The sequence below is a fragment of the Oncorhynchus gorbuscha genome, linkage group LG21, assembly GCF_021184085.1.
Source record: "Oncorhynchus gorbuscha isolate QuinsamMale2020 ecotype Even-year linkage group LG21, OgorEven_v1.0, whole genome shotgun sequence".
Classification (NCBI taxonomy): Eukaryota; Metazoa; Chordata; class Actinopteri; order Salmoniformes; family Salmonidae; genus Oncorhynchus; species Oncorhynchus gorbuscha.
Window position 1 is genome coordinate 54,227,997 of NC_060193.1, and position 27,817 is coordinate 54,255,813.

The 27,817-nt window shown below is 48.1% G+C and overlaps 1 protein-coding gene across 1 annotated transcript in view; it reads left to right on the plus strand.

Annotated features, from left to right (window-relative positions):
• The first annotated feature begins 21,115 nt into the window (after positions 1-21,115).
• LOC124008369 (probable cationic amino acid transporter) overlaps positions 21,116-27,817 on the plus strand; it is a 30,614-nt gene continuing 23,912 nt past the window's right edge. The window contains exons 1-2 of the mRNA XM_046319596.1: positions 21,116-21,276; positions 27,301-27,648. Coding sequence (XP_046175552.1) covers positions 27,534-27,648 — 115 coding nt within the window. The 5' untranslated portion in view covers positions 21,116-21,276; positions 27,301-27,533. The remainder of the gene's footprint in view (positions 21,277-27,300; positions 27,649-27,817) is intronic.

Sequence of the window (27,817 nt, forward strand, 5' to 3'; positions counted from 1 at the left end):
CCCTACTTCTCAGGAGGAACCTGGCGATTTGACAGGAGTGCCGGAGGAATATCATGATCTGCGCACGGTCTTCAGTCGGTCCCGAGCCAACTCCCTTCCTCCTCACCGGTCGTATGATTGTAGTATTGATCTCCTTCCGGGGACCACTCCTCCTCGAGGTAGACTATACTCTCTGTCGGCTCCCGAACGTAAGGCTCTCGAGGATTATTTGTCTGTGTCTCTTGACGCCGGTACCATAGTGCCTTCTTCTTCTCCGGCCGGGCGGGGTTCTTTTTGTTAAGAAGAAGGACGGTACTCTGCGCCCCTGCGTGGATTATCGAGGGCTGAATGACATAACGGTTAAGAATCGTTATCCGCTTCCCCTTATGTCATCAGCCTTCGAGATTCTGCAGGGAGCCAGGTGCTTTACTAAGTTGGACCTTCGTAACGCTTACCATCTCGTGCGCATCAGAGAGGGGGACGAGTGGAAAACGGCGTTTAACACTCCGTTAGGGCATTTTGAGTACCGGGTTCTGCCGTTCGGTCTCGCCAATGCGCCAGCTGTTTTTCAGGCATTAGTTAATGATGTTCTGAGAGACATGCTGAACATTTTTGTTTTTGTCTATCTTGACGATATCCTGATTTTTTCTCCGTCACTCGAGATTCATGTTCAGCAAGTTCGACGTGTTCTACAGCGCCTTTTAGAGAATTGTCTCTACGTAAAGGCTGAGAAGTGCTCTTTTCATGTCTCCTCCGTTACTTTTCTCGGTTCCGTTATTTCCGCTGAAGGCATTCAGATGGATTCCGCTAAGGTCCAAGCTGTCAGTGATTGGCCCGTTCCAAGGTCACGTGTCGAGTTGCAGCGCTTTTTAGGTTTCGCTAATTTCTATCGGCGTTTCATTCGTAATTTCGGTCAAGTTGCTGCCCCTCTCACAGCTCTTACTTCTGTCAAGACGTGTTTTAAGTGGTCCGGTTCCGCCCAGGGAGCTTTTGATCTTCTAAAAGAACGTTTTACGTCCGCTCCTATCCTCGTTACTCCTGACGTCACTAGACAATTCATTGTCGAGGTTGACGCTTCAGAGGTAGGCGTGGGAGCCATTCTATCCCAGCGCTTCCAGTCTGACGATAAGGTTCATCCTTGCGCTTATTTTTCTCATCGCCTGTCGCCATCTGAGCGCAACTATGATGTGGGTAACCGTGAACTGCTCGCCATCCGCTTAGCCCTAGGCGAATGGCGACAGTGGTTGGGGGGCGACCGTTCCTTTTGTCGTTTGGACAGACCATAAGAACCTTGAGTACATCCGTTCTGCCAAACGACTTAATGCCCGTCAAGCTCGTTGGGCGTTGTTTTTCGCTCGTTTCGAGTTTGTGATTTCTTACCGTCCGGGTAGCAAGAACACCAAGCCTGATGCCTTATCCCGTCTGTTTAGTTCTTCTGTGGCTTCTACTGATCCCGAGGGGATTCTTCCTTATGGGCGTGTTGTCGGGTTAACAGTCTGGGGAATTGAAAGACAGGTTAAGCAAGCACTCACGCACACTGCGTCGCCGCGCGCTTGTCCTAGTAACCTCCTTTTCGTTCCTGTTTCCACTCGTCTGGCTGTTCTTCAGTGGGCTCACTCTGCCAAGTTAGCTGGTCATCCCGGTGTTCGAGGCACTCTTGCGTCTATTCGCCAGCGCTTTTGGTGGCCGACTCAGGAGCGTGACACGCGCCGTTTCGTGGCTGCTTGTTCGGACTGCGCGCAGACTAAGTCGGGTAACTCTCCTCCTGCCGGTCGTCTCAGACCGCTCCCCATTCCTTCTCGACCATGGTCTCACATTGCCTTAGACTTCATTACCGGTCTGCCTTTGTCTGCGGGGAAGACTGTGATTCTGACGGTTGTCGATAGGTTCTCTAAGGCGGCACATTTCATTCCCCTCGCTAAACTTCCTTCCGCTAAGGAGACGGCACAAATCATTATTGAGAATGTATTCAGAATTCATGGCCTCCCGTTAGACGCCGTTTCAGACAGAGGCCCGCAATTCACGTCACAGTTTTGGAGGGAGTTCTGTCGTTTGATTGGTGCGTCCGTCAGTCTCTCTTCCGGGTTTCATCCCCAGTCTAACGGTCAAGCAGAGAGGGCCAATCAGACGATTGGTCGCATACTACGCAGCCTTTCTTTCAGAAACCCTGCGTCTTGGGCAGAACAGCTCCCCTGGGCAGAATACGCTCACAATTCGCTTCCTTCGTCTGCTACCGGGTTATCTCCGTTTCAGAGTAGTCTGGGTTACCAGCCTCCTCTGTTCTCATCCCAGCTTGCCGAGTCCAGCGTTCCCTCCGCTCAAGCGTTTGTCCAACGTTGTGAGCGCACCTGGAGGAGGGTGAGGTCTGCACTTTGCCGTTACAGGGCACAGACGGTGAGAGCCGCCAATAAACGCAGGATTAAGAGTCCAAGGTATTGTTGCGGCCAGAGAGTGTGGCTTTCCACTCGCAACCTTCCTCTTACGACAGCTTCTCGTAAGTTGACTCCGCGGTTCATTGGTCCGTTCCGTGTCTCCCAGGTCGTCAATCCTGTCGCTGTGCGACTGCTTCTTCCGCGACATCTTCGTCGCGTCCATCCTGTCTTCCATGTCTCCTGTGTTAAGCCCTTTCTTCGCACCCCGTTCGTCTTCCCTCCCCCCTCCCGTCCTTGTCGAGAGCGCACCTATTTACAAGGTACATAAGATCATGGACATGCGTTCTCGGGGACGGGGTCACCAATACTTAGTGGATTGGGAGGGTTACGGTCCTGAGGAGAGGAGTTGGGTTCCGTCTCGGGACGTGCTGGACCGTTCACTCATCGATGATTTCCTCCGTTGCCGCCAGGATTCCTCCTCGAGTGCGCCAGGAGGCGCTCGGTGAGTGGGGGGTACTGTCATGTTTGTCATTTATTATCATGTCTTGTCCCTGTGCTCCCCATTCTGTTCGTTTCCCTCTGCTGGTCTTATTGGGTTCTTTCCCTCTTTCTATCTCTCTCTCTCCCCCTCCCCTCTCACTCTCTCGCTCTCTCTTCTCTCTATCGTTCCGTTCCTGCTCCCAGCTGTTCCTATTCCCCTAATCATCATTTAGTCTTCCCACACCTGTTCCCGATCCTTTCCCCTGATTAGAGTCCCTATTTATTCCTTTGTGTTCCGTTCCTGTCCCGTCGGTTCCTTGTTTAGTATTCACCATGCTGTGATTGCGTTTCGCCCTGTCCTGTCGTGTTTTTGCTGTGATTGTGTATCGCCCTGTCCTGTCGTGTTTTTTGCCTTCATCAGATGCTGCGTGTGAGCAGGTGTCTCTGTCTACTACGGCCTGCGCCTACCCGAAGCGACCTGCAGTCTGTGGCCGCTTCTCCAGTTATTCCCCTCTACAGACTAGAGGATTTCTGTTATTCCCTGTTTGGACTTAAATAAACTCTGTTTCTGTTAAGTCGCTTTTGGGTCCTCTTTCACCTGCATGACAGATGCTGGTAGAAATGAGGTAAAAAGGATTTAAGTTTCCTGCATTAAGGTCACTAGGAGCGTCGCTTCTGGATGAGTATTTTCCTGTTTGCTTATGGCCTTATACAGCTCATTGAGTGCAGTCTTAGTGACAGCATCGGTTTATGGTGGTAAATAGACAGCTACGAAAAATATAGATGAAAACTCTCTTGGTAAATAGTGTGGTCTACAGCTTATCCTGAGATACTCTACCTCAGGCGGGGAAAATCTTGTGACTTCCTTTATATTAGATTCTGTGTACCAGCACACCAGCACCAGTATAGTGTTTAAAAATATACACAGACTGCCACCTCTTGTCTTACCAGAGGCGGCTGTTCTATCAGCGTAAACCCCGACATCTGTATGTTATCCATTTTGTTGTTCAGCCACAACTCAGTGACAAGATATTACAGTTTTTAATGTCCCGTTGGTAGGATATTCATGACCGTAGCTCGTCTATTTTGTTATCCGATGATTGTACGTTGGCTAATAGGACTGACGGTAGAGGCAAATTACCCACTTGCCGTCGGATCCTTACAAGGCACCCCGACCTACGTTCCCGATATCTCTGTCTCTTTCTCATGCGAATCACAGGGATTTGGGCCTTGAAGTAAATTCTTCGCATTCCGACTCGTTAAAGACAAAATGTTTGCCCAGTACAAGGTGAGTAATCGCTGTCCTGATATTTAGAAGCTCATTTCGGTCATAAGAGACGGTGGCAGAAACATTATGTACAAAATAAGTTACAAATAAGGTGAAAAAAAACACACAATAGCACAATAGGTTAGGAGACAGTAAAATGGCAGCCATCTCCTCCTGCGCCATTCAGTTGCATTACGAAGTCTGCTCCTGTCTGCACGTCACAAGATCTTAGTCCTGTGAGTTAATACAATATCTTTCTCCTGGCAGCTAAAACTTGATCTTAGTCCTGGCAGGTAACCAAAGTTCTTAGTCCTGGGAGCTAACACAAAATTGTAGTCCTGGCAGCTAACAGAAGATCTTAGTCCTGGCAGCTAACACTCAATTTTAGTCCTTGCAGCTAACAGAAGATCTTAGTCCTGGCAGCTAACACACGTTCTTAGTCCTGGCAGCTAACACTCAATTTTAGTCCTAGCAGCTAACAGAAGATCTTAGTCCTGGCAGCTAACACAAGTTCTTAGTCCTGGCAGCTAACACTCAATTTTAGTCCTAGCAGCTAACAGAAGATCTTAGTCCTGGCAGCTAACACAAGTTCTTAGTCCTGGCAGCTAACACTCAATTTTAGTCCTAGCAGCTAACAGAAGATCTTAGTCCTGGCAGCTAACACAAGTTCTTAGTCCTGGCAGCTAACACTCAATTTTAGTCCTAGCAGCTAACAGAAGATCTTAGTCCTGGCAGCTAACACAAGTTCTTAGTCCTGGCAGCTAACACTCAATTTTAGTCCTAGCAGCTAACAGAAGATCTTAGTCCTGGCAGCTAACACAAGATCTTAGTCCTGGCAGCTAACACAAGTTCTTTGTCCTGGTAGCTAACACAAGTTCTTAGTCCTGGGAGCTAACACTCAATTTTAGTCCTAGCAGCTAACACAAGATCTTAGTCCTGGCAGCTAACACTCAATTTTAGTCCTAGCAGCTAACACAAGTTCTTAGTCCTGGCAGCTAACACTCAATTTTAGTCCTAGCAGCTAACACAAGATCTTAGTCCTGGCAGCTAACACAAGTTCTTTGTCCTGGTAGCTAACACAAGATCTTAGTCCTGGCAGTTAACACAAGATCTTAGTCCTGGCAGCTAACACTAAAATGTAGTCCTGGCAGTTAACACAAGATCTTAGTCCTGGCAGTTAACACAAGATCTTAGTCCTGGCAGCTAACACTAAAATGTAGTCCTGGCAGTTAACACAAGATCTTAGTCCTGGCAGCTAACACAAGTTCTTAGTCCTGGGAGCTAACACTAAAATGTAGTCCTGGCAGTTAACAGAAGATCTTAGTCCTGGCAGCTAACACAAGTTCTTAGTCCTGGGAGCTAACACTAAAATGTAGTCCTGGCAGTTAACAGAAGATCTTAGTCCTGGCAGCTAACACAAGTTCTTAGTCCTGGGAGCTAACACTAAAATGTAGTCCTGGCAGTTAACACAAGATCTTAGTCCTGGGAGCTAACACAAGTCTTGAGGCATTTAATACAAGTGTAGTTCACTGAACCCCCTCCACTACAATGGCATGCAGTAGTTTGACTGAGGAGATTGTGAATATTTAATATTCCCACATGTAATCTAACCAAGACAGAGGAGATGAGATTCTAATGGAAGTGAGTTGTGATAGGGAGTGAATCTGCTCTGTGTGTGTGTGTGTGTGTGTGTGTGTGTGTGTGTGTGTGTGTGTGCGTGCGTGCGTGCGTGCGTGCGTGCGTGCGTGCGTGCGTGCGTGTGTGTGTGTGTGTGCGTGCGTGTGTGTGTGGGTCGTCACTCTCACCCCTCAGGTTGTGCGACTTCATCGCTCCGCATCGTGAGATTCTGGGTAGTGGGCACGGAAGTCTGACATTGCCCTTCTCTCTGAGTGACACATCTCTCTCTCACACACACGCACAAACGCACACACACACAATATATGGGGTCACATAGATACATACTGTATCTATGGGCAATAGCATGACTACTGAATATTTCATAACAGTAGGGTTTAAAAATAGAAGTTTAGTTTCACTGTCCTTGCGGGGGAATTTTACAAATGTACAAAGCTAAGGGTGGCCTTGTTATGCAGGTGAATGAGGACCCAAAAGCGACTTGGCGAAAACAGAGTCTTTAATCCAGTAAAGTAACTTTACAATCAAAAGGCATAATTCTACTCGTAATGACGAGAACAGACTGGAAACTCGATCAAGAACTGCAGGTTGCCTCGGGAAGGCACCCGAACGCAGCAGACTCAGACACCCGCTCACCACGCAGCATCTGAGGGAAACACGACACGACAGGGCGATACATAGACACAGCACGGTGAACAATAGACAAGGATCCGACAGGGCAGGAACGGAAAACAAGGAGAGAAATAGGGACTCTAATCAGGGAAAAGGATCGGGAACAGGTGTGGGAAGACTAAATGATTGATTAGGGGAATAGGAACAGCTGGGAGCAGGAACGGAACGATAGAGAGAAGAGAGAGAGGAAGGGAGAGAGAAAAAGGGGAACGAACCTAAAAAGACCAGCAGGGGGAAAATGAACAGAGGGAAAAGCAAAATGACAAGACAATCTAAGACAAAACATGACAGTACCCCCCCACTCACCGAGCGCCTCCTGGCGCACTCGAGGAGGAATCCTGGCGGCAACGGAGGAAATCATCAATAAGCGAACAGTCCAGCACGTCCCGAGACGGAACCCAACTCCTCTCCTCAGGACCGTAACCCTCCCAATCCACTAAGTATTGGTGACCCCGTCCCCGAGAACGCATGTCCATGATCCTACGTACCTTGTAAATAGGTGCGCTCTCGACAAGGACGGTAGGGGGGGAGGGAAGACGAACGGGGGTGCGAAGAAAGGGCTTGACACAGGAGACATGGAAGACAGGATGGACGCGACGAAGATGTCGCGGAAGAAGCAGTCGCACAGCGACAGGATTGACGACCTGGGAGACACGGAACGGACCAATGAACCGCGGAGTCAACTTACGAGAAGCTGTTGTAAGAGGAAGGTTGCGAGTGGAAAGCCACACTCTCTGGCCGCAACAATACCTTGGACTCTTAATCCTGCGTTTATTGGCGGCTCTCACAGTCTGTGCCCTGTAACGGCAAAGTGCAGACCTCACCCTCCTCCAGGTGCGCTCACAACGTTGGACAAACGCTTGAGCGGAGGGAACGCTGGACTCGGCAAGCTGGGATGAGAACAGAGGAGGCTGGTAACCCAGACTACTCTGAAACGGAGATAACCCGGTAGCAGACGAAGGAAGCGAGTTGTGAGCGTATTCTGCCCAGGGGAGCTGTTCTGCCCAAGACGCAGGGTTTCTGAAAGAAAGGCTGCGTAGTATGCGACCAATCGTCTGATTGGCCCTCTCTGCTTGACCGTTAGACTGGGGATGAAACCCGGAAGAGAAACTGACGGACGCACCAATCAAACGACAGAACTCCCTCCAAAACTGTGACGTGAATTGCGGGCCTCTGTCTGAAACGGCGTCTAACGGGAGGCCATGAATTCTGAACACATTCTCGATGATGATTTGTGCCGTCTCCTTAGCGGAAGGAAGTTTAGCGAGGGGAATGAAATGTGCCGCCTTAGAGAACCTATCGACAACCGTAAGAATCACAGTCTTCCCCGCAGACAAAGGCAGACCGGTAATGAAGTCTAGGGCGATGTGAGACCATGGTCGAGAAGGAATGGGGAGCGGTCTGAGACGACCGGCAGGAGGAGAGTTACCCGACTTAGTCTGCGCGCAGTCCGAACAAGCAGCCACGAAACGGCGCGTGTCACGCTCCTGAGTCGGCCACCAAAAGCGCTGGCGAATAGACGCAAGAGTGCCTCGAACACCGGGATGACCAGCTAACTTGGCAGAGTGAGCCCACTGAAGAACAGCCAGACGAGTGGAAACAGGAACGAAAAGGAGGTTACTAGGACAAGCGCGCGGCGACGCAGTGTGCGTGAGTGCTTGCTTAACCTGTCTTTCAATTCCCCAGACTGTCAACCCGACAACACGCCCATAAGGAAGAATCCCCTCGGGATTAGTAGAAGCCACAGAAGAACTAAACAGACGGGATAAGGCATCAGGCTTGGTGTTCTTGCTACCCGGACGGTAAGAAATCACAAACTCGAAACGAGCGAAAAACAACGCCCAACGAGCTTGACGGGCATTAAGTCGTTTGGCAGAACGGATGTACTCAAGGTTCTTATGGTCTGTCCAAACGACAAAGGAACGGTCGCCCCCTCCAACCACTGTCGCCATTCGCCTAGGGCTAAGCGGATGGCGAGCAGTTCGCGGTTACCCACATCATAGTTGCGTTCAGATGGCGACAGGCGATGAGAAAAATAAGCGCAAGGATGAACCTTATCGTCAGACTGGAAGCGCTGGGATAGAATGGCTCCCACGCCTACCTCTGAAGCGTCAACCTCGACAATGAATTGTCTAGTGACGTCAGGAGTAACGAGGATAGGAGCGGACGTAAAACGTTCTTTTAGAAGATCAAAAGCTCCCTGGGCGGAACCGGACCACTTAAAACACGTCTTGACAGAAGTAAGAGCTGTGAGAGGGGCAGCAACTTGACCGAAATTACGAATGAAACGCCGATAGAAATTAGCGAAACCTAAAAAGCGCTGCAACTCGACACGTGACCTTGGAACGGGCCAATCACTGACAGCTTGGACCTTAGCGGAATCCATCTGAATGCCTTCAGCGGAAATAACGGAACCGAGAAAAGTAACGGAGGAGACATGAAAAGAGCACTTCTCAGCCTTCACGTAGAGACAATTCTCTAAAAGGCGCTGTAGAACACGTCGAACGTGCTGAACATGAATCTCGAGTGACGGTGAAAAAATCAGGATATCGTCAAGATAGACAAAAACAAAGATGTTCAGCATGTCTCTCAGAACATCATTAACTAATGCCTGAAAAACAGCTGGCGCATTGGCGAGACCAAACGGCAGAACCCGGTACTCAAAATGCCCTAACGGAGTGTTAAACGCCGTTTTCCACTCGTCCCCCCTCTGATGCGCACGAGATGGTAAGCGTTACGAAGGTCCAACTTAGTAAAGCACCTGGCTCCCTGCAGAATCTCGAAGGCTGATGACATAAGGGGAAGCGGATAACGATTCTTAACCGTTATGTCATTCAGCCCTCGATAATCCACGCAGGGGCGCAGAGTACCGTCCTTCTTCTTAACAAAAAAGAACCCCGCCCCGGCCGGAGAGGAAGAAGGCACTATGGTACCGGCATCAAGAGACACAGATAAATAATCCTCGAGAGCCTTACGTTCGGGAGCCGACAGAGAGTATAGTCTACCCCGAGGAGGAGTGGTCCCCGGAAGGAGATCAATACTACAATCATACGACCGGTGAGGAGGAAGGGAGTTGGCTCGGGACCGACTGAAGACCGTGCGCAGATCATGATATACCTCCGGCACTCCTGTCAAATCGCCAGGTTCCTCCTGAGAAGTGGGAACAGAAGAAATGGGAGGGATGGCAGACATTAAACACTTCACATGACAAGAAACGTTCCAGGATAGGATAGAATTACTAGACCAATTAATAGAAGGATTATGACATACTAGCCAGGGATGACCCAAAACAACAGGTGTAAAAGGTGAACGAAAAATCAAAAAAGAAATAGTCTCACTGTGGTTACCAGATACTGTGAGAGTTAAAGGTAGTGTCTCAAATCTGATACTGGGAAGATGACTACCATCTAAGGCAAACATGGGCGTAGGCTTGTCTAACTGTCTGAAAGGAATGTCATGTTTCCGAGCCCATGCTTCGTCCATGAAACAACCCTCAGCCCCAGAGTCAATCAAGGCACTGCATGTAGCACCCGAACCGGTCCAGCGTAGATGGACCGACATAGTAGTACAGGATCTAGATGAAGAGACCTGAGTAGTAGCGCTCACCAGTAGCCCTCCGCTTACTGATGAGCTCTGGCCTTTTACTGGACATGAATTGACAAAATGTCCATCAAATCCGCAATAGAGGCACAGGCGGTTGGTGATCCTCCGTTCCCTCTCCTTGGTCGAGATACGAATACCTCCCAGCTGCATGGGCTCAGTCTCTGAGCCAGAGGAGGGAGATGGTTGCGATGCGGAGCAGGGAAACACCGTTGACGCGAGCTCTCTTCCACGAGCTTGGTGACGAAGATCTACCCGTCGTTCTATGCGGATGGCGAGAGCAATCAAAGAGTCCACACTGGAAGGAACCTCCCGAGAGAGAATCTCATCTTTGACCACTGCGTGGAGTCCCTCCAGAAAACGAGCGAGCAGCGCCGGCTCGTTCCAGTCACTAGAGGCAGCAAGAGTGCGAAACTCTATAGAGTAATCCATTATGGATCGATCACCTTGGCATAGGGAAGCCAGGGCCCTAGAAGCCTCCCTACCAAAAACTGAACGGTCAAAAACTCGAATCATCTCCTCTTTAAAGTTCTGGTAATTGTTTGAACAATCAGCCCTTGCCTCCCAGATAGCTGTGCCCCACTCTCGAGCCCGGCCAGTAAGGAGTGAAATGACGTAAGCAACCCGAGCTCTCTCGCTAGAGTATGTGTTGGGTTGGAGAGAGAACACAATATCACACTGTGTGAGAAAGGAGCGGCACTCCGTGGGCTGCCCGGAGTAGCAAGGTGGGTTATTAACCCTAGGTTCCGGAGGCTCGGCAGGCCAGGAAGTAACAGGTGGCACGAGACGAAGACTCTGGAACTGTCCAGAGAGGTCGGAAACCTGAGCGGCCAGGTTCTCCACGGCATGGCGAGCAGCAGACAATTCCTGCTCGTGTCTGCCGAGCATGGCTCCTTGGATCTCGACGGCAGTGTTACGAGCATCTGTAGTCGCTGGGTCCATTCTTTGGTCGGATCCTTCTGTTATGCAGGTGAATGAGGACCCAAAAGCGACTTGGCGAAAACAGAGTCTTTAATCCAGTAAAGTAACTTTACAATCAAAAGGCATAATTCTACTCGTAATGACGAGAACAGACTGGAAACTCGATCAAGAACTGCAGGTTGCCTCGGGAAGGCACCCGAACGCAGCAGACTCAGACACCCGCTCACCACGCAGCATCTGAGGGAAACACGACACGACAGGGCGATACATAGACACAGCACGGTGAACAATAGACAAGGATCCGACAGGGCAGGAACGGAAAACAAGGAGAGAAATAGGGACTCTAATCAGGGAAAAGGATCGGGAACAGGTGTGGGAAGACTAAATGATTGATTAGGGGAATAGGAACAGCTGGGAGCAGGAACGGAACGATAGAGAGAAGAGAGAGAGGAAGGGAGAGAGAAAAAGGGGAACGAACCTAAAAAGACCAGCAGGGGGAAAATGAACAGAGGGAAAAGCAAAATGACAAGACAATCTAAGACAAAACATGACAGGCCTTGTAGAGGGGCACTTCCTCTGGTACAGTTCAATCCATCTTAGGGCTATTATTTCGTACTCGTTCCTAGCTCCTAGTTTCATTTACATTACATTTACATTTAAGTCATTTAGCAGACGCTCTTATCCAGAGCGACTTACTATTTCGTACTCGTTCCTAGCTCCTAGTTTCCTAGTATATTTCTCACTTCTGTCATGTTTGTCATTTATTATCATGTCTTGTCCCTGTGCTCCCCATGCTATTCGTTTCCCTCTGCTGGTCTTATTTGGTTCTTTCCCTCCTTCTATCCCTCTCTCTCCCCCTCCCTCTCTCACTCTCTCGCTCTCTCTTCTCTCTATCGTTCCGTTCCTGCTCCCAGCTGTTCCTATTCCCCTAATCATCATTTAGTCTTCCCACACCTGTTCCCGATCCTTTCCCCTGATTAGAGTCCCTATTTATTCCTTTGTGTTCCGTTCCTGTCCCGTCGGTTCCTTGTATTGTATTCACCATGCTGTGATTGCGTTTCGCCCTGTCCTGTCGTGTTTTTGCTGTGATTGTGTATCGCCCTGTCCTGTCGTGTTTTTTGCCTTCATCAGATGCTGCGTGTGAGCAGGTGTCTCTGTCGACTACGGCCTGCGCCTACCCGAAGCGACCTGCAGTCTGTGGCCGCTTCTCCAGTTATTTCCCCTCTACAGTCTAGAGGATTTCTGTTATTCCCTGTTTGGACTTAAATAAACTCTGTTTCTGTTAAGTCGCTTTTGGGTCCTCTTTCACCTGCATGACAACTTCCCCAATGCCAGGTTGTTACTACTGCTCCTGTACATAATGTATGGTTTGAAACTTAAAGTAATATTTTCAACTTATTCAACTCACAGTTATTGTACTGTAATAATAACCATTGTACTGTAATTGTACTGTAATAATAACCAGCAACATACACAGTTAAAAACACTGTCTGTCTGTCTGTCTGTCTGTCTGTCTGTCTGTCTGTCTGTCTGTCTGTCTGTCTGTCTGTCTGTCTGTCTGTCTGTCTGTCTGTCTGTCTGTCTGTCTGTCTGTCTGTCTGTCTGTCTGTCTGTCTGTCTGTCCCTCCGTGGGTATCATACACCCTCTATACCAGGGATGGGCAACTTTGATGGGGGCGGCAGTGGCTCTTGGGTCAGCCTACCAACATCCATACCCACACATGCGACCAGAGCAACACGTTTGCTTTACATCACTTTTTATGTTGCAGTTTTACTGTCAGTCAGTGTCATATAACAAGTGGAAAACTGTTGATGCACAACCAAGTTTGGAAATGGCATGTTGTGTTTTCTACATTCCCCCCCCCCGGCTCCTACGCCCATGTATATCATGATTACTAGTGCCAGGAGTTGTGAACTGACCATAAAATACAGATCCTCATGTTTAAAAAAGAGTCCTTCTGTAGCTCAGTTGGTAGAGCATGGAGCTTGTAACGCCAGGGTAGTGGGTTCGATCCCCGGGACCACCCATACGTAGAATGTATGCACACATGACTGTAAGTCGCTTTGGATAAAAGTGTCTGCTAAATGGCATATATAGAAATGAACAACTGCGATCTCAACTGTTACAGTAGGTCACATGCCTTGTAGTAAAAGCAGTAGTAACAACCTGGCATTGGGGAAGTGAGAAAAATACTAGGAAATGAGTCATACAGTAGCAGAGAAAGAGAAGAAAGGAAAAGACAGAAGAAAACAGCAAACAACATTGCACATTTTTTTATACATTTAAAACAAAGGACATCAAGGACAACTGAAATCATAACAGCAATGCCTACTGTATATGTTTGTGTGCATGTCTGGTGCTATTTCATTTATGTGTGTGTTCTTGTATGTGTTTATTTGAATAAAAGTGTGTGTATATGCATGTGTACCAACACCTGCATGGCATCAGCCTCAGGCAAACTGGCATTAGTTGTAAAAACACTGCCACTTGGTGTCATTCAAATGTACTTTTTATTATGTTTTATTTCTCTTTTCTGAAAATGTTTATCTTTGACCGTCATTCTATCTCTCACACAGCAACTCCACTCCCACTTGTCTCCAATTCCACATCCCAACCCATCTATCTCTGCTGGCCACCCTCAGCCCATCCCATCTATCTCTGCTGGCCACCCTCAGCCCATCCCATCTATCTCTGCTGGCCACCCTCAGCCCATCCCATCTATCTCTGCTGGCCACCTCAGCCCATCCCATCTATCTCTGCTGGCCACCCTCAGCCCATCCCAACTATCTCTGCTGGCCACCCTCAGCCCATCCCATCTATCTCTGATGGCCACCCTCAGCCCATCCCATCTATCTCTGATGGCCACCCTCAGCCCATCCCATCTATCTCTGATGGCCACCCTCAGCCCATCCCATCTATCTCTGATGGCCACCCTCAGCCCATCCCATCTATCTCTGATGGCCACCCTCAGCCCATCCCATCTATCTCTGCTGGTCACCCTCAGCCCATCCCACCTATCTCTGATGGCCACCCTCAGCCCATCCCATCTATCTCTGATGGCCACCCTCAGCCCATCCCATCTATCTCTGATAGCCACCCTCAGCCCATCTCATCTATCTCTGCTGGTCACCCTCAGCCCATCCCATCTATCTCTGCTGGCCACCCTCAGCCCATCCCATCTATCTCTGCTGGCCACCCTCAGCCCATCCCATCTATCTCTGCTGGCCACCCTCAGCCCATCCCATCTATCTCTGCTGGCCACCCTCATCCCATCCCATCGTCTGCTAAATGACTTAAATGTAAATGTAAATCTATCTCTGCTGGCCACCCTCAGCCCATCCCATCTATCTCTGATGGCCACCCTCAGCCCATCCCATCTATCTCTGATGGCCACCCTCAGCCCATCCCATCTATCTCTGATGGCCACCCTCAGCCCATCCCATCTATCTCTGCTGGCCACCCTCAGCCCATTCCATCTATCTCTGCTGGCCACCCTCAGCCCATCCCATCTATCTCTGCTGGCCACCCTCAGCCCATCCCATCTATCTCTGCTGGCCACCCTCAGCCCATCCCATCTATCTCTGCTGGCCACCCTCATCCCATCCCATCTATCTCTGCTGGCCACCCTCAGCCCATCCCATCTATCTCTGATGGCCACCCTCAGCCCATCCCATCTATCTCTGATGGCCACCCTCAGCCCATCCCATCTATCTCTGATGGCCACCCTCAGCCCATCCCATCTATCTCTGCTGGCCACCCTCAGCCCATTCCATCTATCTCTGCTGGCCACCCTCAGCCCATCCCATCTATCTCTGCTGGCCACCCTCAGCCCATCCCATCTATCTCTGCTGGCCACCCTCAGCCCATCCCATCTATCTCTGCTGGCCACCCTCAGCCCATCCCATCTATCTCTGCTGGCCACCCTCAGCCCATCCCATCTATCTCTGCTGGTCAACCTCAGCCCATCCCACCTATCTCTGATGGCCACCCTCAGCCCATCCCATCTATCTCTGATGGCCACCCTCAGCCCATCTCATCTATCTCTGCTGGTCACCCTCAGCCCATCCCATCTATCTCTGCTGGCCACCCTCAGCCCATCCCATCTATCTCTGCTGGCCACCCTCAGCCCATCCCATCTATCTCTGCTGGCCACCCTCAGCCCATCCCATCTATCTCTGCTGGCCACCCTCATCCCATCCCATCTATCTCTGCTGGCCACCCTCAGCCCATCCCATCTATCTCTGCTGGCCACCCTCAGCCCATCCCATCTATCTCTGCTGGCCACCCTCAGCCCATCCCATCTATCTCTGCTGGCCACCCTCAGCCCATCCCATCTATCTCTGCTGGCCACCCTCAGCCCATCCCATCTATCTCTGCTGGCCACCCTCAGCCCATCCCATCTATCTCTGCTGGCCACCCTCAGCCCATCCCATCTATCTCTGCTGGCCACCCTCAGCCCATCCCATCTATCTCTGCTGGCCACCCTCAGCCCATCCCATCTATCTCTGCTGGCCACCCTCAGCCCATCCCATCTATCTCTGCTGGCCACCCTCAGCCCATCCCATCTATCTCTGCTGGCCACCCTCAGCCCATCCCAACTATCTCTGCTGGCCACCCTCAGCCCATCCCATCTATCTCTGCTGGCCACCCTCAGCCCATCCCATCTATCTCTGCTGGCCACCCTCAGCCCATCCCATCTATCTCTGCTGGCCACCCTCAGCCCATCCCATCTATCTCTGCTGGCCACCCTCAGCCCATCCCATCTATCTCTGCTGGCCACCTTCAGCCCATCCCATCTATCTCTGATGGCCACCCTCAGCCCATCCCATCTATCTCTGCTGGCCACCCTCAGCCCATCCCATCTATCTCTGCTGGCCACCACCCTCAGCCCATCCCATCTATCTCTGCTGGCCACCCTCAGCCCATCCCATCTATCTCTGCTGGCCACCCTCAGCCCATCCCATCTATCTCTGCTGGCCACCCTCAGCCCATCCCATCTATCTCTGCTGGCCACCCTCTTCGGATTTCTACGCAACACATATCTTTCAACTATGCTGTGATGTTTAACGTACAATTTCAATCTATCTAATCGAATAGAATCTACAGATTGCGTGTTGAAGATAAATACTTTTACTACGAGTATTAGTATATTAGTAATTGACTGACCTGGTCTCTCCAGATCTCCTAACAGTACTATTTCTTGGGTCAATTTTAGATCAATGCTATGCATTTTCAGCCATTCCTGAACCTGAGACCAGAAACAGGCTACCTGAGGGCAATACCAGAATACATGGTCTATTGATTCTGTATCCTCACAACAACATCTGCAGAGCTTCGATGATTTTATGCCCCAAAATACTCAACATTTTCTTGGTGGCAAGAATAATATATAATAATTGTAGCTGAAAAGCCCGAAGTCTTGAATCCTGCGTTGTTTCATATATCAACTCATACTCCCTGTACCATGGAATCGGTACATCAAAAATCTCTTCCCAACTATTTTGCAATCTGTATGGCACAGTTGTCAACATCCTGGTCCTCAAATGAAACTGGTAACTTTCCTATTTATGCTATTTTTATTCCTCTGACAGTTTTGATCCTTTATATTGGGCAGACAGACCAGTTCCCTACCTCCTCCCGCTGCCACCTGCCTCCTCCAGTATTGATCCTTTAAATTGGGCAGACAGACCAGTTCCCTACCTCCTCCCGCTGCCACCTGCCTCCTCCAGTATTGATCCTTTAAATTGGGCAGACAGACCAGTTCCCTACCTCCTCCCGCTGCCACCTGCCTCCTCCAGTATTGATCCTTTAAATTGGGCAGACAGACCAGTTCCCTACCTCCTCCCGCTGCCACCTGCCTCCTCCAGTATTGATCCTTTATATTGGGCAGACAGACCAGTTCCCTACCTCCTCCCGCTGCCACCTGCCTCCTCCAGTATTGATCCTTTAAATTGGGCAGACAGACCAGTTCCCGACCTCCTCCCGCTGCCACCTGCCTCCTCCAGTATTGATCCTTTAAATTGGGCAGACAGACCAGTTCCCTACCTCCTCCCGCTGCCACCTGCCTCCTCCAGTATTGATCCTTTAAATTGGGCAGACAGACCAGTTCCCTACCTCCTCCCGCTGCCACCTGCCTCCTCCAGTATTGATCCTTTAAATTGGGCAGACAGACCAGTTCCCTACCTCCTCCCGCTGCCACCTGCCTCCTCCAGTATTGATCCTTTAAATTGGGCAGACAGACCAGTTCCCTACCTCCTCCCGCTGCCACCTGCCTCCTCCAGTATTGATCCTTTAAATTGGGCAGACAGACCAGTTCCCTACCTCCTCCCGCTGCCACCTGCCTCCTCCAGTATTGATCCTTTAGATTGGGCAGACAGACCAGTTCCCTACCTCCTCCCGCTGCCACCTGCCTCCTCCAGTATTGATCCTTTAAATTGGGCAGACAGACCAGTTCCCTACCTCCTCCCGCTGCCACCTGCCTCCTCCAGTATTGATCCTTTAAATTGGGCAGACAGACCAGTTCCCTACCTCCTCCCGCTGCCACCTGCCTCCTCCAGTATTGATCCTTTAAATTGGGCAGACAGACCAGTTCCCTACCTCCTCCCGCTGCCACCTGCCTCCTCCAGTATTGATCCTTTATATTGGGCAGACAGACCAGTTCCCTACCTCCTCCCGCTGCCACCTGCCTCCTCCAGTATTGATCCTTTATATTGGGCAGACAGACCAGTTCCCTACCTCCTCCCGCTGCCACCTGCCTCCTCCAGTATTGATCCTTTATATTGGGCAGACAGACCAGTTCCCTACCTCCTCCCGCTGCCACCTGCCTCCTCCAGTATTGATCCTTTAGATTGGGCAGACAGACCAGTTCCCTACCTCCTCCCGCTGCCACCTGCCTCCTCCATTATTGATCCTTTAAATTGGGCAGACAGACCAGTTCCCTACCTCCTCCCGCTGCCACCTGCCTCCTCCAGTTATTGATCCTTTATATTGGGCAGACAGACCAGTTCCCTACCTCCTCCCGCTGCCACCTGCCTCCTCCAGTATTGATCCTTTATATTGGGCAGACAGACCAGTTCCCTACCTCCTCCCGCTGCCACCTGCCTCTTCCATTTTTCGGGCAATTCTGTAATCAATTGGTTGTACACTTGGATTGAGCAGACTCCATGAAGGACGTAATGCTGCCATTCCAATTTACAATGTAATGTAATTTAAGAACAAAATACCCTTTTCAAACATCTTTCCCATAAACACAGTTATTTTTTTAACCAGCACATTTGAGTTCAGCCATAATTGTTTTTGTAATAATTGTTCTATCTTTTCAGGGGGATGAAATGGAAATTGTATCCAACGCTGCAATGCTTGTTAGAAAAAGAGAGATACTTTGAAAAAAGTATCATTTTCAATGAATCGAAAATGAGACATGGCAATCTGCACAAAGGCAAAAAGGCCATGTTTAAACAATGGATGAGCTTTTCTTGTTAAACTACTTGAGAACCATTCAGGGTTCAAATAAAACTTTTCAATGAGTGAAGCTTTTAGAGAGAGGTTTAGTGCTTTTAGATTTAATAATCTCAACCCACCCAATTCATACTCATTATATAGATAGGCACATTTTATTTTGTCTGGTTTAGCATCCCTGTCAGACTGGGTGCGCAACTGGTCAACTGGAGTCAGGTGCGGGAGAGCAGAGATGAGTGAACAGGCCCACTTTAATTGGCAGAAGCAAAACAGTCAGACGCAACAGCGTCACAACACTCCAGCCAAAGGCAAAAGCGAATAACGCCCTGGTCACACAAATAATGTACCACAATACAATTACCACAGGTTCAAAACAATACCCGGAATAAACCAGCCTGACGCGTCACACAATAAACGTAACGAACAATTACACACACAGACATGGGAGGGAACAGAGGGTTAAATACACGACCAGTAATGAGGGAATGAAAACCAGGTGTGCGGGAAAACAAGAGAAAACAAATGAAAAATGAAAGGTGGATCGGCGATGGCTAGAAGACCGGTGACGTTGACCACCGAACGCCGCCCGAACATGGAGAGGAACCGACAATCCCAGATAAAGCTAAATGTGTTTTGCTCATATGATTTGAAAAACGAATCATCAGGAGTAGGCAGTGCAATAAGTAAGTGAGTAAACTGAGATATGACTAAGGAGTTAATCAGGGCAATTTTTCCATAAATAGACAGGTATTGGTTGCAGGATCTTGTCTATTTTTACAGGTTTTCTATTAAAATTCCTTGTGGAGAGATTATTTATATATTCTGTGATATGAATACCGAGTATGTCTACTTCACCATCAGCCCATGTGACAGGCAAACTGCAGGGTAATGTAAAAGTTGTATTTTTGTAAGGATCCAATTGTAACGGCGTTCTTTGTTTGTCGAAAGAGAGTTGGACCGAAATGAAGCGTGGTTGTTACTCATGTTCTTTAATGAATGAATCGCGATACATGAAATAACTTATACAAATACAAAACAACAAACAGAACGTGAAAACTAATTACAGCCTATCTGGTGAACACTACACAGAGACAGGAACAATCACCCACGAAATACACAGTGAAACCCCGGCTACCTAAATACGGTTCCCCATCAGAGACAACAAGAATCACCTGACTATGATTGAGAACCGCCTCAGGCAGCCAAGCCTATACTAGACACACCCCTAATCAACCACAATCCCAATGCCTACAAAAAATCCAATACGACAATACAATAAACCCATGTCACACCCTGGCCTGAACAAATAATTAAAGAAAACACAAAATACTAAGACCAAGGCGTGACACCAATACGTAATATTGTACACTTATCATAATTATGTTTTAGTCCAGAGAGTACTGAAAAGTTATCTAGATCTTTGTCACGGCCGTCAAAAGAAGTGGACCAAAGTGCAGCGTGGTGAGCGTACATTTTCCTTTTATTACCATGATGTCGCCAACAAAACAACAAACGGAGAAACAACCGTGAAGGTTACAGGGCTATAGTGCCACTAACAAAAGTCAACTAGCCACCCTGAAAGGAGGGGAAAAGGGATACCTAAGTATGATTCCCAATCAGAGACAACGATAGACAGCTGTCCCTGATTGAGAACCATACCCGGCCAAAACATAGAAATAAAGAAACATAGAAAACAAAACATAGAATGCCCACGCCACATCACACTCTGACCTAACCAAATAGAGAAATAAAACGTCTCTCTAAGGTCAGGGCGTGACAATCTTCACTGAAACATTGCAGGGATCTAGCTTGTGGACTTCATATAATACTTGAGTCATCGCCATACATGGACACCTTTTGTTTTTCAGCCTTGGATTTCTAATCCTCTGTTGTTATTGGATCTGATTTTAATAGCTAGCATTTCGATGGCCATAACGAATAGATATGATGACAGCGGACACCCTTCTTTAACTCCTCTTGAACAACAACGAATGCCTTTTCAAAATCCACTTTAAATATAATTCCTGGCTTCTTATATGTTTCATGATATTCTATTATTTCTAGTAGTTGTCGTATATTATCTCCAATGTATCCTCCATGTAAAAAAAAACTGTCTGATAAGGATAAACCCGGTAAAAACCCTTTTAATTCGGAGCGCTATGCATTTTGCTATTATTTTTGCATCACAACATTGAAGTGTAAGGGGCATCCAGTTTTTTTAGATAGACTGGGTCTTTATATTTGCCATCTGGGTCTTGTTTTAACAATAGAGAAATCAGACCTTCCTGATGAGAACCTGACAGACTACCATTTCTATAGTAGTTAAAACAATCTAACAATGGAGCTTTTAGTATATCGAAAAATACTTGATAAAATTCAGTAGGCCTACCTAAACAAGAGCTCTTAGAAATGATATAGCTAGCCTATGCCTCTCTCCGTTGATAGGCTATTGAACAGAGGAACCGCGACCCGCTTCAGAGGACGAAAGTGACGTCACGAAGTGCCATTCTGCTGCGGGAGGGGAGGGGGTGTATAACTAAATAATAGATTACTGGTCACGTGGTGTAAGCAGGCTTCTGAATTATTTAAAAGGCTCTCGCCTCCCACTGCCTCCTGGTGATGCGCGAGATGCTGCTGCTGCTGAAGAGAGAGAAGGGGAAGAGAGAGAAGGAGAAGCGAGAGGGGGAAGCAGAGAGAGCGAGAAAGAGAGAGAAAGAGAGAGAGAGAGAGAGAGAGAGAGAGAGAGAGAGAGAGAGAGAGAGAGAGAGAGAGAGAGAGAGAGAGAGAGAGAGAGCGCGAGAGAGAGAGAGACTGCAGCAACCGACATGGAGCTCGAGCCTTTCCGGAGGAGAGCGAGCATCCTCTAATCTGCCAGGATCACGGTAGAATACGTAAGTGAATTTTTTTCTCGTCCTTTCTCCCCTTCTCTGTCCCACTCTCACCCTCTCTGTCTGTGTCGTCATTGTTTATGTGTGTGTTAAAAATGGCGTATTCGACCCGCAGTGTGTATGTGTGTCCTGCAGTTGATCGCGTTGTTGTTTGATGATAAAAATGTTTCCTTCTTGAGTCACACCTGCTCGGCGTGCATGTGCGTGTGCATGTGTATGTGTTGGGGGTGGGAGCTCGCATCCCTGTTGCAGCTGCAGTAGACTCCAGCAGAGAGAGAGGAGAGGAAGATACGATGTCTTATTACATAAACCCGACATAAAGGTATTTGTTTATCAACAGCTAGAGTGAATGTTGAAATCTGCCTGATATCATCACGTAGTAGGCTACATCTCATCTGATCGCTATTTTATCATAGAAGGACCTCTAGATAGATATAAGGCTACCCTCTGCTGTGTGTGTGTGTGAGTGAGAGAGACTGTACGAAATGGATGCTTATCATCAGATTTATAGCATCATGTCTGCGTGTGTAGGGTGCACGCCGATCCTCTGCAAGAATTAGTCTGTCTTTTTCTATAGATGATAGCTGCGTGTGGAGTGGGGGGGCTACATCTGAACTTGTGCTGTTGGGGAAACTCTTGGGAGCAGATTTGTTGGGAGGTACACCTCGTTTAGTATAGCATAAGATAGGGAAGGATCGGGTAGGATAGGGTAGTGTAGGGTTGGTTAGGGTAGTGTAGAATAAGGTTTGTTAGAGTAGGATAAGGTTGGTTAGGGTAAGGTAGGATAAGGTTGGTTAAGGTAGGATAAGGTAGGATAAGGTTTGGGTAGGGTAGGGTGGGGTGGGATAAGGTTGGTTAGGGTAGGATAAGGTTGGGGCAGGGTAGGATTCAGGTTTGGGTAGGGTAGGATAAAGTTGGTTAGAGTAGGGTGAGATAAGGTTGGTTAGGGTAGGGTGAGATAAGGTTCATTAGGGTAGGGTAGGGTTGGGTAGGGTAGGATAAGGTTGGTTAGGTTAGGATAAGGTTGGGTAAGGTTGGGTAAGGTAGGGTAGGATAAGGTTGGTTAGGGTAGTGTAGGATAAGGTTTGTTAGGGTAGGATAAGTTTGGTTAGGGTAGGATAAGGTTGGTTAGGGTAGAATAGGGTTGGTTAGGGTATGATAAGGTTGGTTAGGGTAGGGTAAGGTAGGGTAGGATAAGTTTGGTTAGGGTAGGGTGAGATAAGGTTGGTTAGGGTAGGGTGAGATAAGGTTGGTTAGAGTAGGATAAGGTTGGTTAGGGTAGGATAAGGTTGGTTAGGGTAGAATAGGGTTGGTTAGGGTAGGATAAGGTTGGTTAGGGTAGGGTAGGGTAGGATACGTTTGGTTAGGGTAGGGTGAGATAAGGTTGGTTCGGGTAGGGTAGGATAAGGTTGGTTAGGGTAGGGTAAGGTTGGGTAGTGTAGGATAAGGTTGGTTAGGGTAAGGTTGGGTAAGGTAGGGTAGGATAAGGTTGGTTAGGGTAGTGTAGGATAAGGTTGGTTAGGGTAGGATAAGGTTGGCGAGGGTAGGATAGGGTTGGTTAGGGAGGATAAGGTTGGTTAGGGTAGGGTAAGGTAGGGTAGGATAAGGTTGGTTAGGGTAGGGTAAGGTTGGGTAAGGTAGGGTAGGATAAGGTTGGTTAGGGTAGTATAGGGTAAGGTTGGTTAGGGTAGGGTAGTTATTGTATATTATTGTGTTATGACTTTCCATCCTCTCTGGGTTTGAGCATGAAATAGATGGTAGAGAGAGAGAATGAGAGAGGGATCAAAGAGAGCTCTGTAACTGCAGTATTGTCATCAGAGCCTTCACACACATTCCTCTCTCTCTCTCTCTCTCTCTCTCTCTCTCTGAGAAGCCGAAAGCTGGAAACATTGATTTCAATTATTTAGGGCTGAGGTTTAAACACACACACACACACACACACACACACACACACACACACACACACACACACACACACACACACACACACACACACACACACACACACACACACACACACACACACACACACACACACACACACACACACACATGCACACACTGAGATGTTGAGACAGGTCTAGAGGTTAGAGAGCCTGGAGCCCGAGAACAAGCTACTCTCTAATGACATGTCATGAGAGTTGTCTCTCTCTCTCCCTCCCTCTCTCTCGCTCTCTCGCTCTCTCTCCATCACCCATTCCTCCCCATGTTCCTTTTCTTCCTCTACCTCTCTTCCTCACCCACTCCCCTTCTCTCTGCTCTCTCCTTCCATCTGTGTGGTGCTGGCCGTGGTGCTGAAAGCAGCAGTCATTAACAGGAATTATTAACTGGGTGGTTCAAGCCCTGAATGCTGATTGGCTGACAGCTGTGGTATATCAGACCATATACCACGGATAAGACAAAACATTTATTTTTGCTGCTCTAATTACGTCGGTAATCAGTTTATAATAGCAATAAGGCACCTCAGGGATTTGTGGTATATGCTCAATATACCAAGGCGAAGGGCTGTATCCAGACACTCTGAGTTGAGTTGTGCTCAAGAACAGCATTTAGCCGTGGTGTACTGGCCATATACCCCATCCCCTCGGGCCTTATTGCTAAAATATGGTGTTGATGAAGTCTTGATAATAGTTATGTCTGTTATGTTGTATTAGTTTGGCTACATTCCCGTCATGACAAGGAAGATCCCTAGGTGAGTTTAACCCTGATGGGGATACCAGTGCAATAATTCCCCTCCTGTCATGGCTAGATGTCACGGGAGTAACATCGACTGCTCCCTATAAGCTTGTTTGTAATGGATTTAGATCAATCCTTCTGTCAACAGGTGTGTGCTTGTATGTGTGTGTAATGGGTAATGATGAAACATCATTGAGACACAGGTTGCAGCTGTGTGTGTGTGTGTGTGTGTGTGTGTGTGTGTGTGTGTGTGTGTGTGTGTGTGTGTGTGTGTGTGTGTGTGTGTGTGTGTGTGTGTGTGTGTGTGTGTGTGTGTGTGTGTGTGTGTGTGTGTGTGTGTGTGTGTTCCCTTTTACTGTGTGTTTGTTTATATCTCAATGTTTGTTTGCGTAAAGTGCCCTTTGCTTGATTGCTTGATAGATTGTTGTGTGTGTGTGTATAGATGATCTCATAACCCTTGTCCAATTTCATGTGTGACTCACCCTCTCACAAGAACACACACAACCTGATTTGGTTTGTGAATGGCAGATAGCCTCACTGACGTCACAGAGCCTGTCTGTGCATAAAAGCTAATACAATCATCTCCACACACACACACACACACACACACACACACACACACACACACACACACACACACACACACACACACACACACACACACACACACACACACACACACACACACACACACACACACACACACACACACACACACACACACACACACACACACACACACACACACACACACACACACACACACACACACAAACCATCACAGAGCATCTGCATCTCCGTCATCAGCAGCACACCCCCTACCAGACAACAGGCCACGTAAATATATAGACAGATAGACAGAGAGAGGGGGAGAGAGGGGGGGGGTCAAGTGTGGGAGGTGTTTGTTCTCATTATACTGTTGTCTCTGTCATCTTACTGCATGTGTAATGAAAGGAAATGAATGGGCAGACTTTAACTGTAGTTTAAAATAATTACTCTCCTCTCCTCCTCTTCTTTTGTCTCATCCTTTCTACTGGGGAGAGGAGAGGAAGACCAGATCAGGCCATGTGGTCGGGATCAATTCTGGGCCCTAGGGATGTGTACAGCGTATTGGTGTGGTTACCAATCCTTTTAGATATGTGTCACAGTTTGGCAATATGGTTACCATGGTTATCAAATACAAGGCCATCCAAAGGAACACAGATATAGAGGAACAGAGAAATGAGAGAGGGGGGGAGAGAGAGATGGAGGGCTGCGTTCCCGCTGTCATTCACACTCTCACTACACTCTTGAACTCAGCACTGAAGAGAGAAAGAGACAGAGAGACTGAAAGAAAGGAAGAGAGAGAGAACATTTATATTGTCAGGTCCTATACCCAATGATGACATACCCTCTCTCTGACTCTGATCTACTCAGAAGTCCAGTGATTGCCATATCAGAACATTGCCGGTTGCCAGATTGGACTGAATCGGTTGCCAGATTGGACTGAATGACGCTTCTTAGCTTTATTAAGGTACTGAGTTCCAGAAGCTGAATCAGGATGTACGTTCTGTCAGTCAGACATACAGTAATGTTGGCTGGAACACACAGCTAACCACTCTCTTACAACAACGAATCATGCTCATTGATTGGCCGATTGAATAACAATCATTTATTATTATGGTGGATGACTAGGAAACCAGATGGCAGACAGATGGATGGACAGACAGACCGATCGAAAGGCAGAGGACGGCTGGACATTGTAATGGGCTGTTTACACCTGTTCTTCTAGTTAGGGAGGACAGATCCTATTGCATTGTGTTTGAGATCAATACTGTGTCTGATGGGAACAGATGAGCTGTTTTATCAGTCTGCTGCTCATCTCTCCATCATCATCCCTCCTCTCTTATCCTTTATGTTCTATTATCCACACTCTGCAGGGACAATAGCCATGCCCACCTCTCTCCTGTATTGTGCCTTGCTTTGTGGTTAAACTGAAACGCATACACACACACACACACACACACACACACACACACACACACACACACACACACACACACACACACACACACACACACACACACACACACACACACACACACACACACACACACACACACACACACACACACGTGCGCACGCACACGCACACACAGACACACACTCATACAACCACTGTGGTTAAACAGCTGGGTAATTGCAGGCCTCGTTTAAGTGGTTGATAACTGAGAGGTGTGTGTGTGTGTGTGTGTGTGTGTGTGTGTGTGTGTGTGTGTGTGTGTGTGTGTGTGTGTGTGTGTGTGTGTGTGTGTGTGTGTGTGTGTGTGTGTGTGTGTGTGTGTGTGTGTGTGTGTGTGTGTGTGTGTGTGTAGTGTTCGATGATTGAGTAGTGCTCGATGATTTAGAGGTGCGTTGGCCCACTTTACATAAATGACTTCTCTTCCTGAGTGCAGACAGAGGGGGAATAATAGTGAATTAAACAGAGAAAGAGAAAGCTCACTGAAAGAGGGAAAGAAGTTGTCAGTAATAGCAGTCATCAGAGCAGGTTATTTTCCTACCCGGGACGCACATACAGATTGTGTATTAATTCCTGTTCACTTTAGACCAGATGGTTTTACTCAATCATCTTCTATGAGTGCAGTCGTTGACTGACTGGGCGGAGGACAAGGGGATTGGTTGATCGAAGGTTGAATCCTTGACTATGTCTCAAATAGAGCCCTGTTCCCTCTATAGGGCTCTACTTTTGACCAGTACTCTGGACTAAGGTAGGGCACTATATCGGGAATAGGGTGCCATTTGGGACGCACAACCCTGTAATTATTTGTCTATGGCTGTAATTATATTGTGTGTGCTTGTGTGGGTCTGTAACAGAACAATGTGTTCTGTCAGATTGGGGCGAGGGGAGGAGTTGAGTCCTTACAGTCCATCAGCTCTGAGTTCATCTCAGGTCAGATCTAATCAGGAAGTGATGATGACTCAGGAAGTTACAACACAACACAGTCATCTGGAACACACGCATGTACACACACACATACACATACAGACGGATATGAACTGTCATATTTGGCGTGGTGTAGATGACAACAGGTTTACAAGGACCAGCTGATAATTAGCTCTCTGTTTTCAGGTAGAAACTCATTCTGGAACACACATCTCGCTGTGTGTATGTGTGTGTATGTGTGTGTGTGTGTTTACAGTAAATGATGGATAACCAGTCATATCTTCCCCAATGGGACTGTAACTGTCAAACATTTAAGTCATTTAGCAGACGCTCTTATCCAACAGCTGTGGACAAGACACCGACATGGTGTCATATGTTGTCAGCTGTATTGTACTGTACGTGTAAAAACATAGGGTTTTCTGTTACAGATTGACACCGTAGACAACAGACAACACTTCTATATCACCATGAGGAACTGCTGACACACCCCCCCCCCTCACCTGACTACCAGAGAGAAGACACTTTCTTCCTCCCATCATCTCTCCCACTCCGCCCGTCTTCACAAGGATAAGCGTTATTTTCGAGAGTGGAAAAAGTGACCGTCAAAAGCTGAAGCCCTCTCTTGACACTTGACCTCTAACCACTGACCTGTGACCTCAGTATGTCAGGTCTGCGTGGTAAGCTGCAGCGTGTCCAGTGGCGGGCAGGATGGCACTCCTTCACCTCCAGAGTCCTCAGGACCAAACCAGTAGAGAGCATGTTGGACTCTGGGACAGGTAGGTGTTTACAGGGGGGCCTCTAGGAGTGTGAAGGAAGGTGGGAATGTGTGTGTATGTGGGGGGGGGGTATGTGTGGATATACAGTATGTGTAGATATATGTGTGTGGGTTATATTAATGTGTATGTATGTAATGTATGTAATGTTTTATGTTAAGGTGTGTGTTTG